This window comes from Leptopilina boulardi, unplaced genomic scaffold (assembly GCF_019393585.1).
Source record: "Leptopilina boulardi isolate dan_hultmark-lab unplaced genomic scaffold, ZJU_Lbou_2.1 LbouV2_377, whole genome shotgun sequence".
Lineage (NCBI taxonomy): Eukaryota > Metazoa > Arthropoda > Insecta > Hymenoptera > Figitidae > Leptopilina > Leptopilina boulardi.
Window position 1 is genome coordinate 281,123 of NW_026137948.1, and position 14,520 is coordinate 295,642.

The 14,520-nt window shown below is 32.4% G+C and overlaps 1 protein-coding gene across 1 annotated transcript; it reads left to right on the plus strand.

The window, feature by feature from the left end:
• Positions 1-4,649: 4,649 nt before the first annotated feature.
• Positions 4,650-8,402, plus strand: LOC127287910 (uncharacterized). The gene has a single exon (XM_051315061.1). It carries the CDS (start codon positions 4,650-4,652, stop codon positions 8,400-8,402), a length of 3,753 nt encoding a protein of 1,250 aa, XP_051171018.1.
• The last annotated feature ends 6,118 nt before the right edge of the window (positions 8,403-14,520 follow it).

A 14,520-nucleotide genomic window follows, 5' to 3' on the forward strand; every position in this document is an offset into this window, starting at 1 on the left:
TTTGTTTAAATTAATATTTTTCATTGGTGTGCAGCTAAGATTGCGTTTAATACCCAACAGACTAAAAACATTATTGTTTTACTTATAAAAAGTTGAACATAACGAATTCTTATATTACAATGTTATTAAAAAAATTGGAAATTCAAAAATTTGATTTAGACTTTTAAATTCAGACTATTTACTTAATTTAATAAAAAAATTGATTGCATTTATGTGAAAAAATTAGGTACAAATAGTTTCAAATCAACACAGAAAACTAAAAGGTATTAAAATAAGCTGCAACACTTCTTATTTTAATCAAATGTTTCTTATTTTAATCCATTTTGGTATTAAAATAAGTAAAAATGGATTAAAATAAGAAGCGTTGCAGCTTATTTTAATACCTTTCAATTTTCTGTGAATCTGACAAAAAATAAAAGATTTTAAGTTACGTTAGACTGAATGCACTGCCAAGTTTCACCTCAATCGGTTGAGCCGTTTTAAAGTTGTGCCGGTACAAAATATTGACGACAAACAGACAGACAGATAGACAGACAGAATTTTTATTTATAACATATTTGTTATCTTTACTACTTAAAATGATAAACTATGCAAGAAAAAATTAATTTGGAGCAATGTACAGACAAAAGTCTGATTTTATTAATATAGATTTTTTATTAATTTCTGGAAATTTCAGCTAAAATGTGAATTTTATATTTTTTAACTTTCATTATTTCTTTAAATGTAACTCAAATGTTTATATTAGATATTATATTATTTATGTGTGTTTATTTCAATGTTGATGCTTTCTCTACGAGGAAACAAATTTTTTTGCTGATCGTAAAGAGGAAGCAAAATGTTCATGTAATGAAGATCTGAATTTACAACTTGTTTTAAATTGATAAGACTATAAAAATTAATTTTACTTATAATTCCCATAACTCTTTTTTGAAATTTTTGAAGGAATTATATAGTTTTAATGAAAAGAATGTATAACTTGACAAAATACACCAAACATAAAATACAAATTATTGAACAAAATTTTTATTTATTATATTTATTATTTCTTAAAATTTTTATTATTAAGTAAAATTTGTTTTGAATATAGACAATTTTTATTGAACTAATCTTTTTAGAAAATTATAATAATTGAAAGGTTTTCTTTAAAGTCCATGGTAATTTCAAGTTTTTCAAGAACATAAAAGCAATCAAGCAATTCAAATTAAAAAATCATAAATATAAAATGTTATAAAATGACAAAAAATGTATGGTAAAAATTTCAAAATTTATTAATTTCTGTAAATTATTAGATTTTTATAAAAATCGTACTCAACAATTTTGATTGAAAAATAATGAACAAACTAATTTAGAATTTTTTTAACTTACCCTCTACGACTTCTCCATCGAAACCTTCAATTAGAGTGAGACGATCGGCGTTTCCTCAACGATATTCTAATTGCACCACCAAAAGATTCAATTTTTCTTATAGCGCAAATGCTGGCAGCGTTTTTCAGAAATTCTGTTTTAGTCAGATTTTCTGCAACTAATGCCCCCATTTTCTTCTTATGATTGCTCTTGTAGAATTATTCAAAATCTGAGGACACTGAATTCCGGATTTCAATCCATTGTTTAAACGTTCGTTGTCGCTATGGTATCTGTTTTGCAATTTAACCAACGATCCTATAAATAAAAAATATTTTAAATTAGAAATACATTTAAATGTAGATTTTTGTCATTATCTATGATTATTAGATATTAGGTAAACTTTAATTCTTTAGTGACAATAATCTAAATGGTGACTAATATAGATTTTCATTCAAATTTATTTAGATAAAATTGTGAAAAATTGGAAAACTAATACTTTTAAAAAAACTTGTTGAAGATAAAAATTCTTCAAAAATTTTTGAGTTTACTAATTAAAACAAATTTTAAGTTAAAAACATTGTCAAGTCTCGAATTTATAAAAATTTTACAAACTTTATCTTCACAGAAAAAACCTGGTTTCAAAATGAGTAGCGTACGCTACTTATTTTGAAGTGCACCAAAAATGAGCCAGCTTGGTGGCTCCACTGTCTATGTCGTTTAGCATTGGCTCATTTTGACTTGCAACTAAAATGAGAATAGATTTTTTCTGTGTTGTAATTAAGTTTTAAAACATTGTTCAAAACTAATCGACTCGATTAGCTTTCTATTCTTGTTCAAACTAAATTAGTCAACTCAAAAAGTTTCGAATCGAACATCTCTCTGAATCCGTTTTGCACATCTCTGGGGTTTGTGTTTTTTGTTCAATTCGAATTGAATACAACTCGAATCATTAGAAAGAGAATTCAATTAGAAGAAAAATTCAATTCGAATTGAAATTTTCTTTGAGTCGATTTTTACACATCTCTAAGCAGAATCTGTCGGCATAAAACTCGGTTTTCAGAATTTTCAACTTTCAAAATTACTAAACAAACGTGATTGTAATTCAAATTCATATTTTTATAATAATAATAATAATAAAATAATAAATAAATTAAAATATTAATAATATTTATAAAATTGTCGACAGTATGAAGTATGAGTGTGCATTGTAAAGAGTGGGGACTATTGCACAGTTCTTTAAAACTAATGCATAAGCAGGTGTGGTCAGATTAATTAGTCGCTACTCAAAGTGATAGCACGGTTAGTAAATTGTCTTCCAAAAAGACTCAGTGAAGCTTTGGAAGGATTGATTATCTCCAAGTTTTTGTACTTTGCTTGTTAAATAAATAAAGTAGAGTTTGTTCTCAGTTGAGTAACCAACTCACAAAAATAATATTATTAGTTGTTTCTTACGGCGACAACATAATTAGTGGCAGCGGTGAAATATTTAAAATTATTTGGAAGTTCATCCAAGTTTTAAATATCCAGAACCAAGAACTAGTTCCAGATAAACAAAGTATTAATTCAAAGTGAACGAGAGAATCAACAAAAGAGATATCCAGAGAGTTATCCAGATCTACAAAGACGTATCCAGAGAGATATCCATATCTACGAAGTGTTATCCAGAGTGTTAGCCAAGCAGCGATACAGATATCCAGGTCTACAGAGAGGTATCCAGAGAGTTATCCAAGTATACGAAACAGAATTCGAGATTTTCCAGTACTACGATCCAGACCAACATTCAAAAGCAACATTGAAGTAAGGTATATAAAACAAAACTACGAATCTTTAGAACAAGAGTATAAGTCCACTTTACGTACGTTGAACGGCGACCTTCATAGGGTGTGGCTAAGTTTGTTTTAAAGCGTTGGTATACTCCGTGATTTTATCAGTATTTCCATCGTCAATAAATAAAAAAAAAACAAATTTCATATTCTTGTGTACTCCTTGTAGCAGGATTGCAAGAAATGAAATTTTAAATTAGAAAACGCGAACGGTTATAAAATAAAATTGTACGAAACGATATAGGAAATTTATTAAATCAAACTGGATTTAAATTCATTTAGAGAAAGTAGGGAAAACGAAACTATAGACACAGACAGTTCATCCCCTTCAATATCACTGACTGACAGACTTAAATTAGACAATATTCTAAAAATCATGCCAGAAACATCAACAAGTTCAAATGACCTTTTTCAAACAATTCTTGCAAAATTGGAAAGATTTGAAACAAGATTGTTAGCTATGGAACAACCAGTTAGAAGAGAGTTAGGTTTACCCTTAAATGAGAATGAATTAAACAGCGATCATGAAGAATTAGAAGAAGTTACAGAATATGATTTTGGAAAAAGTATAAAATTAATACCAGAATTTAACGGGATCGGTTTAGAAAACTTCATTCATTTAATAAGATTGTCCAAAAAGAAAACAAAAAGAAATGAAAGACTAACATTACTTCATGCAATAATTGCACAAAAATTAGTAGGAAAAGCGGCAAACACAATTAGAGCCGATGCAGTTAAAACATTTGCTGATTTTTTTGAAAGATTACGAATTTTATTTGGAGAAAAGGATAGTTTAGAATCACTTCAAAGGGCTCGCGATTCATGTATAATGGGCAAAAATGAAGGTTTAGAGTCATTCACCTCAAGATTTATGCAGTGTCAGGATAAAATCAGGCAGTCTATAGATAGTATGAATATAACACCTGAAGAAACTTTCGTAAGACAGGAAATAGAAACAAGTGCAAGCGTCAGCACATTCTTAAGAAATATACGTGAAGAATTTGAAATTAGAATCCGTCCTCAGAAACCGAAAACTCTGAATGAATGTTTTAATATTGCCTCAGAAATTAACGTGAATATAAAAGATAAAAGAAGAATAGAAAATTTTACAAGAAACCCAAGAAATGAGAACCCAGTTCCAAAACCAAGATTTAGTAAACAGACAAATATAGAAAAATGCAACCATTGCAAAAATGTAGGACATACAGAAGATGTCTGTAGAGGAAAATTGAGAGGTTTACCACCACGTCAAGAGAAAACTCAAAATTTTCAGTTACGATCGATCAACAGCAAACCACCAGACCGAGTGCAGCTAAGCGAAGAATTTTCTTTATCGGAGAACCCGCTAAGCACAACCTTCCACCGATCCCGAGAGAACGAAGAAGACACGACACACCTATTGTGGCTTTAAAATTTGATAAATTAAAATCGGGAAAATTTGTAGTTGATACAGGATCGAATATATCAATCATAAAAAACAGTATGTTAGAAGGAAAAAACTTTAAAAAATACGCACCTCATAATGTTTTAACAATAGGAAACAATCCCGTAAAATTTGAATATTCTATTTGTTTAAAACTTTATGGTAAAGAATCAGTTTTTCAAGTTACAAAAGATGAAAATGCATTTAGAGAAAATGGTTTAATTGGAATGAATTTACTTTACGATCAAAATTTTAAAATTGACTTAGAAAAAGGTATTTTAAACTTAGGACCTAAAATACTTCATCCACAACCTAGTGCAGATAAGAAAGATAAAATCTGTTTTATTAACTTTGAAGGAGGATATTCAGCAGTCACAAAATATGATTATCAAGGAAATCCAATTTTACCACCTAATACAGCAAAAATTGAAAGTATGTATGATGCTTATGAAGACTTATGGATAGATTCTATAAAAAAACTGACTGACGAAAAAATGTACCAATTCAGCAATAATGAAAGAATTAAAGAATTATTATCTAAAACACGACTAGACCATATCAAAGAAGGAAAAGAAGACTTACTAAAAATCATAACAGAATTTCACGACATTTTCCCATTAGGAAACGATCCTTTACCTTTAACTAAATTAACTGAGCATACAATTAGAACAACAGACGATCAACCTGTAAATACAAAACAATATAAATATCCACCTATGTTACAAGAAGAAGTTTACCAACAAATTAAAGAAATGTTAAAGAAAAATATACTTCGAGAAAGTATGTCTCCTTTCAATTCACCGTTATGGATAGTCCCAAAAAGGAAAGACGCTTCAGGCAAATTAAAATGGCGAATTGTTATAGATTATCGAAAACTAAATGAAAAAACCATTTTAGACAAATATCCTTTACCGTGTATTGATGAGATAATTCAGCAGTTAGGAAATTCTAAATTCTTTTCTTGTTTTGATCTTGCTTCCGGATTTCATCAAATAGGAATGAATCCCAAGGACAAAGAAAAAACAGCTTTTAGCACAAACGAAGGTCATTATGAATATAATAGAATGCCTTTTGGTTTAAAAAATGCCCCTCCAACATTTCAAAGAATGATAAATAATGGATTAAAAGGACTAATAGGTAATGGATGTTTTGCATATATTGACGATATTATTGTTTACGGAAGAACGTTGGAAGAACATAATAAAAATTTGAAGAATTCATTTATAAGACTACGACAAGTTGGACTCAAATTACAGCCAGATAAATGCGAATATCTGCGTCCAGAACTGGAATATTTAGGGCATGTTATTACAAAAGAAGGTATAAAGCCAAACCCAGATAGAATTGACAAAGTAAAAAATTATCCAAGACCAAAAACTCAAAAACAGATTAAGCAATTCTTAGGACTTATTGGTTATTACAGGATGTTCATAAAAAACTTCTCTAAAATAGCAAATCCACTAACTAAATTACTACGAAAGGAAACTACATTTGAGTGGACACAGAAAGAAGAAAACGCGTTTTCCGAATTAAGAGATAAATTAATAACAGCACCGATACTACAATTTCCAAATTGGAATCAAGTTTTTGTTCTAACAACTGATGCATCAAATGAAGGATTAGGAGCAATTTTATCACAAGGACACATCGGAGAAGATAAACCAATAGCATTTGCTTCAAGAACTTTAAATAAGGCAGAAATAAATTACACGACTACTGAAAAAGAATTATTAGCAATAGTATGGGCAGTTAAACATTTTAGACACCATCTTTTTGGACGAAGATTTAAAATTGTAACAGATCACAAACCCTTAGTTTGGTTATTTAATGTAAAAGATCCGACAAGCAGATTAATGAGATGGAGACTAAAATTAGAAGAATACGATTATGAAATTATTTACAAAAAAGGAATTGCCAACACAAACGCTGACGCCTTATCGCGCATTCCAAGGGTTCAGATGACAACAGACGGTACATATGATACGTTACAACAGCAGAACGCGCGTACTACAGGTGTAAACGAGGAAAATGAGAACATGGAAGTAGATACGCAAACAGAAGACGACAACTCAATCATTGATGACGAAAATAAATACGAAAATATGGAAATAGATTCACAGACAGAAGAAAGTGATCAATCAATAATTAAAGACGAATTCAAGGTAATAAAAACTATAAAATTGATTACAGGTACTAAAGAAAAAAGGCAAGGGTATGCAAATTATTCTCTTTTGGAACCGATAAGTAACTTAAGAGATATACTTAAACCTATAAGAGACACAAATTATATTTGGAAAATATTAGTTTATGGAAGAAAAACAATACCTAAAGAAAGAGCTATATACAAAGTAGTAAGAGATTTTAACGAGGAAACAGAAGTACAATGGATCAGAGATATACCTCAAATAGATAATGATGACGCGAATAAAATACGATTAAAAAGAAACAAAATAGAACAAACAGGACAGTTAATTATAAAACGAGAATTTGGACCGACAAGGATAAAAGAAATTTGGATCACTAACGAGGAAACAGAAGAAAATGACAAAATAAAAATTAGTCCTCAGGTGACAGATGATCAATTATCAGAATTTTTAGAAAAAGAAACTGAAGAAGAAAGATCAAGAATTATTTACGAGGATATAGATGAAAGGAAAATATCGAGGATTCTTTTTAAAATATGGAAAGGAGGTGACAAGGAAATATATTTAATAAAGAAACACATTGAAACGAATAGAAGAAAAATTATAGCCGAAGCACATGAAGGAATATTAGGAGGACACTATTCTAAAGATATTACAGTACAAAAGATAAGAAATATGACAAACTGGCCCAACATTACAAAAGATGTTGAAGACTTCATCAAAACATGTGATTTATGTCAACGATTTAAACAAAATGAAAGAAAACAAGAATATTATGAAGAATCAGACATACCAGAAGGACCAAATGATAAAATATCAATAGATATAGTGGGACCATTAAATGAAACTACCAGCGGAAATAAATATATTTTGGTGATTCAAGATTTTTTAACTAGATATGTGCATTTAGAATCATTGAAGGACAAATCAGCAACTTTAGTCATAGATGCTATGTGGAAAGGATATTTAAAAACGAACGGTAAACCTTTAGAAATACTAACAGACAATGGGAAAGAATTTATTAATAACGAATTTTCAGATCTAATGACCGAATTAAAAATAAAAAATGTAAAGACTTCAGTTTATCACCCACAAAGTAATGGAAAGAATGAAAGATCACACAAGAAGATTAATGAATATTTAAGTATTTATGCGCAAAAAGATGAATGGGATAAAGAGTTACCTAAAGCAATGTTAACATACAATATGACAATAAATAGGATTACAGGATTTTCTCCATTTGAACTACAAAATGGCAGAAAAGCAAGAGAAGCATTTGAAACATTAAACAAAATAACAAATCTCGTAAAGAAAAACGAATTAAAACAATTAGAACACGAAAACAAATTACATGTTGCAAGAAGAAAAATCAACGAATCTCAAAGAAAACAAATAATGACTGATAAAAAGACAATTTCAGTTGGGGAGCAAATATTGATAAGAAATCATATGAGAAAAAAGGGAGACTCTTTGTGGTTAGGACCATTTATAGTTTTACATAAAATTGGAAATACATATACAATAGAAAATAATCGAAAGGTTCATAGGGAAGATATTAAGAAATATTTTGTTTTAGATAGTGAAGAAGACGATTTGGATGACGACAATAATGGCGATCTTGATGAAGATTTTGATAATGAGCCTCGGGCTGGTTGTAGCAGAAACTGATTATAATATAACGGAATTAAAAGGCAATATATATAAAGAAGAAATAGGAAAAGTGTATTTAAATTCAGAGGAATGGAAATTGATGATTATGATAAACATTACAAGAACCGAAGATAGAATAGTTGTTATTTGAATGAAATGAATGAAATTAGAGACGACTTATTTCGTTTGATTAGAAACTAGAGTGGGGAATGAAATAAGGATTGACAAAATAAATGGGAAGGGCAGTCGTGCTCGAACCACCAAAGTAAAAATATATTTGTTGTAATTGACTGTCCTGTGTAAAAGAACAATTTTGTCCAAGAAAGTTTAATTTGTTCATAAAATTATGTGGAGTGACAAATAAACTTTATTGTAATTTATTTATGTGCTTATATAATTTATTAACCTAATTTAATATTCCGAACGAGAAAAGAAAAAAAAAAAAAAAAAAAAAAAAAAATTTAAATAGGCTCGTTCGCGTTCATGGTCCTTCGAGCCGGATCTTTTCTGCAAAAAAAACAGTGCCAAAAGGTGTGTGAAAAGATAAAACAAAGAACTAGTGAAATTGGTGTATAGAAACTGGATTTTCTCCACAAGAACAGTGATAAGTGTGAGAAAATAAATTCAACAGAACATCAATGACATTAGAAGATATAGAGAGCACGACTCAATTACTAAAAGGCCACAACGTAGACAATATCATCTAAATAAAAAATTATCATTTGGAGAAGATAATTGAATCAGAGGCTGCTGTGTGGACAACGAATTTGAATAGTAAGAAAATTATAACGTAGACATCGATATCGAAGATTTCAAGCATCGAGAAACAGCGAGGTAACTTGTTAAGAGCTTCAAGGTGAAAAAATAACAATAGTAAGTTACTAATTAATAAACAGACTGTATTTTATAAATTTCTTTTGTATTTGATTTGTATTTTGATTGACTTGTATATAATTAATTATTAATTAGATACGATGGCATTACAAGCCGAACTTGAAGATCTTAGGCAAACTCGAACGAATTGTAAGACGCGTCTAACAAAATTTAAAACTTATTTAGACAAGCTTATTTTAAAGGAAACTTTTGAATCATACGAAGTAGACGAGGCTATATTACGGCTAGAAAAATTGAACGAAAATTTTATTGAATATGAAAAAACTCAAAATCGATTAGATAGAATATCACCAAATGTAAATCGTGAAGCGGAAAGAACAGAATTTGAAAATATTCATTATCGGCATTTTGCAATGGCACAAAGGTGGATAAAGGATCGTTCAGTTTGTAATGCGGTGGGGGGAACGAACCCGGCAGACCATGAAGCTCAAATTCGGGAGCGTATCGCGCAACTCGAAGCCGATGTGTCATCGCAACGTGAGCAGGAGCTTGCCTTGATACGCGAAATAACATCTTCAAGAAATAGTAATTCAAGTGGGGGTAGCACTCATTTTCCGCTGCCGAAGTTAGATCTACCGAATTTCACAGGGGTATATGACGAATGGTTGGGATTTAGAGATGCATTTACTGCAATAATTCATGATAACCCAGCTATTCCAAATATACAAAAGTTACGATATTTGCGCTCTTATGTGAAAGAAAATGCCGCGAAGATTATTGACAGTTTGTCAACATCGGACAATAATTATTCAGTCGCGTGGGACCTTTTGAATGATCGGTATAATAATGAAAGAATTATCGTGCAGAATCACATGCAATCTTTATTTGATTTGCCAAATGAAAATAAAGATTCGTCATCAAGTTTGCGAAATTTGTTAGATTCTTCACTTAGACACGTAAGAGCGTTAAATGTTTTGAAACAACCCACAGATCAGTGGGATGTACCTTTAGTTTGTTTAATTGCGGGAAAACTAGATAAAGAGACAAGAAAAGAGTGGGAAAAATCGGTGGCGGGAAGTGACGTGCCTACTTTTGATCAATTTTCGAAATTTTTAAAGATACGATGCGAAGTATTGGAAACTATTAGTAAAGATAACAATAGCCAAAATAAAAATACAAATTTTAAACCAAATGAAAAAAGTCAAGCTCATGCTAATAATAAGAAAGTAACAACGAGGTCATTTGTAAATAATTCAAGTGGTACTTCTTGCCCGGTTTGCAATGAGAATCATTACATTCAAATGTGTGATAAGTTTTCAAAATTAACATCGGATGAAAAAAGCGAAATAGTTAAAAAACGTGGTCTTTGTTATAATTGTTTACGAAAAAATCATTTGATAAAAGATTGCAGATCGGGCAGTTGTACAATTTGTGGAAAACGTCATCACACTTTATTGCATATAGAAAATTTTAGTAATAATTCAAATAAAAAACAAAATGAAACTGAAAATGTTAACAATGTAAAAAGTATGCATGTTTCTGATGCGTCTCGTGTTTTGCTTTCTACAGCCAAAATGGATCTTTTGGATATTGCAGGAAATTCTCACTCATGTCGAATATTATTGGATAGCGGCTCGCAACCAAATTTAATTACCGAAGAATTTGTAAATCGTTTAAAATTAAAGAAAAGAAAATTTGAATCGTCAATTGAAGGAATAAATAATCAGTCTGTTAAAAGTAGAGGATGGGTTGAAATAAACTTTAAATCGCAAAGTTCTAGTTTCTCAGGTAAGCTCACTTTCATGGTTCTTCCTCAAATCACAGGTGACCTTCCAGGTTTTCCAATAAATAAAAATCTCCTAAAAATTCCTCAACATTTATTTTTGTCTGATCCCCAATTTAATATCCCCGCAAAGATAGATGCTCTTATTGGAGGGGAATTATTTTATGAATTATTGGAGCAAGATCGAGTTTCATTATCACTACCACGAGTTTATTTACAGAACACTAAATTAGGATGGATTGTCTCCGGAAAGGTTGGAGTAGCAGGACAATCTAAAATACGGTGCAACATAGTTCGTGATACGCTGAATGAACAGGTGGAGAGATTTTGGATGCTGGAGGAAGTGGTCAACAAAATTCACAAATCAGCTGAGGAAGAAATATGTGAAGAACATTTCAAGGCTCATACTCAACGAGATAATGAAAGACGGTATATGGTTAAATATCCATTTACGAATAGACTCGAGGAGTTGGGTTCATCATTTAGTGCAGCTTCAAGAAAATTCTTTTCTTTAGAACGAAGGCTGGAAAGAAATCCGGAAATTAAAAAACAATATCATCAGTTTATGAAAACATATTTGGATCTCAATCACATGGAACCAATATCAAGCAACGTAGAAGATGGTTATCACATTCCTCATCAGGCGGTCATTCGAGAAGAGAGTCTCACAACGAAGTTGAGAGTTGTCTTCGATGCGTCAGCCAATTCCAATACAAGAGTGTCCTTGAACGATACTATGAGAGCAGGTCCGGTGATCCAAGATGGCATCTTCAATTTGATCCTGAGGTTTCGACGACATCCAATCGCAATAGGGGCTGACATTGAAAAAATGTATCGCCAATTTTTGGTCCATCCAAGCGATAGGAAATATCAGCGAATCCTTTGGCGGTTTAATCCACATGATCCTTTAACAATTTACCAGTTGAACACACTCACCTATGGAACAGCTGCAGCGCCATTTTTGGCTACACGCTGTTTAAAACAGTTGGCAGAAGATGAAGGTCATCAATTTCCAAGAGCGGCGCAAGTATTATGCAATGATTTTTACGTGGATGATGTTTTTACAGGAGAGGATACATTGGAGGATGCTGAGCAATTGACGAATGATCTCATTACTCTAACCAGCAAGGCAGGATTAAACTTATGCAAATGGACGTCAAATGAATCAAGGTTGACTCAGAAGCTACCAGATAGTCGAGACAAATTGCTCTTAAATTTCGAGAAAGAAGGACAAACTTTGAAGGCATTAGGAGTATGCTGGGATGTGAAGAATGACACTCTCATATATGAAGTACGATTAAAACAAGATGATAAGGAAATTTGCAAAAGGACAATTCTTTCGCAAGTTGCTCAACTTTATGATCCGTTAGGATTGATTGCTCCAGTGGTAATCCGTGCAAAACTACAGCTACAGGAATTGTGGAAATCAAGCTTGGGCTGGGATGATGTGGTTCCAGAGGAGGTTGCAAATTCTTGGTTGAGTATTCGAGATCAGTTGCATCAATTGAATGATTGGTCCATATCAAGAGCAGTCAGAAGTGGCAAACATGAAGAGTTACAGCTTCATGGATTCTCGGATGCGAGTGAAAAAGCCTATGGAGCTTGTCTCTATTTAAGAACAACAAATAAATGCGAACATCGATCTATATTATTGTGTGCCAAGTCTAGAGTGGCGCCACTCAAATCAGTCTCAATTCCACGCTTGGAGTTGTGTGCTGCATTATTACTGGCAAGGCTGTGTAGAGTCGTTCATGAATCATTAAAGCTTGATTTTTCAAAAATTATACTTTGGACAGACTCAACTATAGTGTTGAATTGGATCAACACATCCCCCCATGAATTAAAAACATTTATAGCAAACAGAACTTCTGAGATTCAGGAATTGACATCGGCGGAGAATTGGAGGCATGTATTGACAGCAGATAATCCAGCAGATCATGTATCCAGAGGTCAACTTCCTGTGGAATTCCTGTCTAATACACAGTGGAAAGAAGGTCCGTCATGGCTTGCACAAGAAGAATCAACATGGCCGATTCAGCAGTGGAAGCGCATGGAAGTTCCGGAAAGAAAAATAGCAACGTTGACTGTAGCTGTAAAAGAGGTGTGTGATCTATGGAGTCGATATTCATCATGGAACTTCATGATTCGAGTGGTGGCTTGCTGTTTGCGTGTCTTGAAGTGGAAGAAGACCGAAAAATGTCCACAAGGAATTCCAACAGTCGTTGAATGTAAAGCGGCAGAAATGCGAATCATTCAACTTGTGCAAGGAGAGACCTTCAGCGAAGAAATTGACAAACTGACGAGAGGACAAGGAATTCCTAAACAATCCAGGGTAAATCGATTAAGTCCAAAATTGGAAGATGGAATCCTGAGGGTTGGCGGTAGAATCGAAAAGTCAACACTGAATCATGAGCAAAAACATCCCATCCTTCTTCCTAAATCTCATCCTGTAACCACTTTAATTATACGACAGACTCATGAAAAAATGATGCATGCGGGGGAATCTGGAACTTTGTATTCGCTTAGAAATAAATTTTGGATCATAGACGGTAGGGTAGAGGTTAAAAAGGTTATCAGTCGATGCGTAAAGTGTTGTCGCGTAAGTCCTCAGGAATTTTCATATGTAATGGGTGATCTGCCAAAAGTGCGAATTACTGCAGCAAGGCCGTTTGAAAATGTAGGCGTGGATTACTGCGGATATTTTTTTATAAAAGAAAAACGCATTAGAAATCGAAATAAAATCAAAGTATACGTGGCAGTATTCGTATGTATGGTAACAAAAGCAGTTCATTTGGAGCTGGTCGAGGATTTGACCTCTGAGTCATTTCTGAATTGTTTGAGACGATTTGTTGCTCGGCGTGGGAAATGTAAAAATTTGTATTCGGACAATGGAAAAAATTTTATTGGAGCAAACAATGAGCTTAAAGAGCTTCACAGCATGCTTCATTCTAAAGAAAATATAAACAAAATTCAAAGTAAGCTGCTTGACGATGAAATACAGTGGCATTTCATTCCGCCTCGTACTCCACATTTTGGAGGAATATGGGAGGCTGCTGTGAGGTCCTTTAAGAAACATTTAAAGCGAACAGTAGGTGAGACTTTGTTTTGCTACGAGGATTTTAATACACTATTATGCGAAATTGAAGCTATCTTAAATTCTCGACCGCTTACTCCGATGTCAGCTGATCCTTGTGATTTGAATGTGCTAACTCCTGGACATCTTTTAATAGGTCAATCTCTACAGGCAATTCCGAGTCTAGATTATACTGACACGCCAATAAATCGATTGGCTGTCTGGCAGCACATTCAAAAAATTAAAGTAGATTTTTGGAAACGGTGGCATGCCGAATATTTAAATGAACTGATTGTGAGAAATAAATGGCATCAAGGTCAGTCTAGTGTGGATCTGGGAATGCTTGTAATGTTAAGGGACGAAAATCAACCACCACTGCGGTGGTCTCTGGGAAGAATTGTAAAATTGTATCCGGGTGATGACGATATTGTTCGCGTAGTTGATGT

Bases quoted from the DNA above. Each gene is read 5' to 3' on its own strand.
- LOC127287910 (XM_051315061.1), top strand. From the start codon at position 4,650: ATGTTAGAAGGAAAAAACTTTAAAAAATACGCACCTCATAATGTTTTA.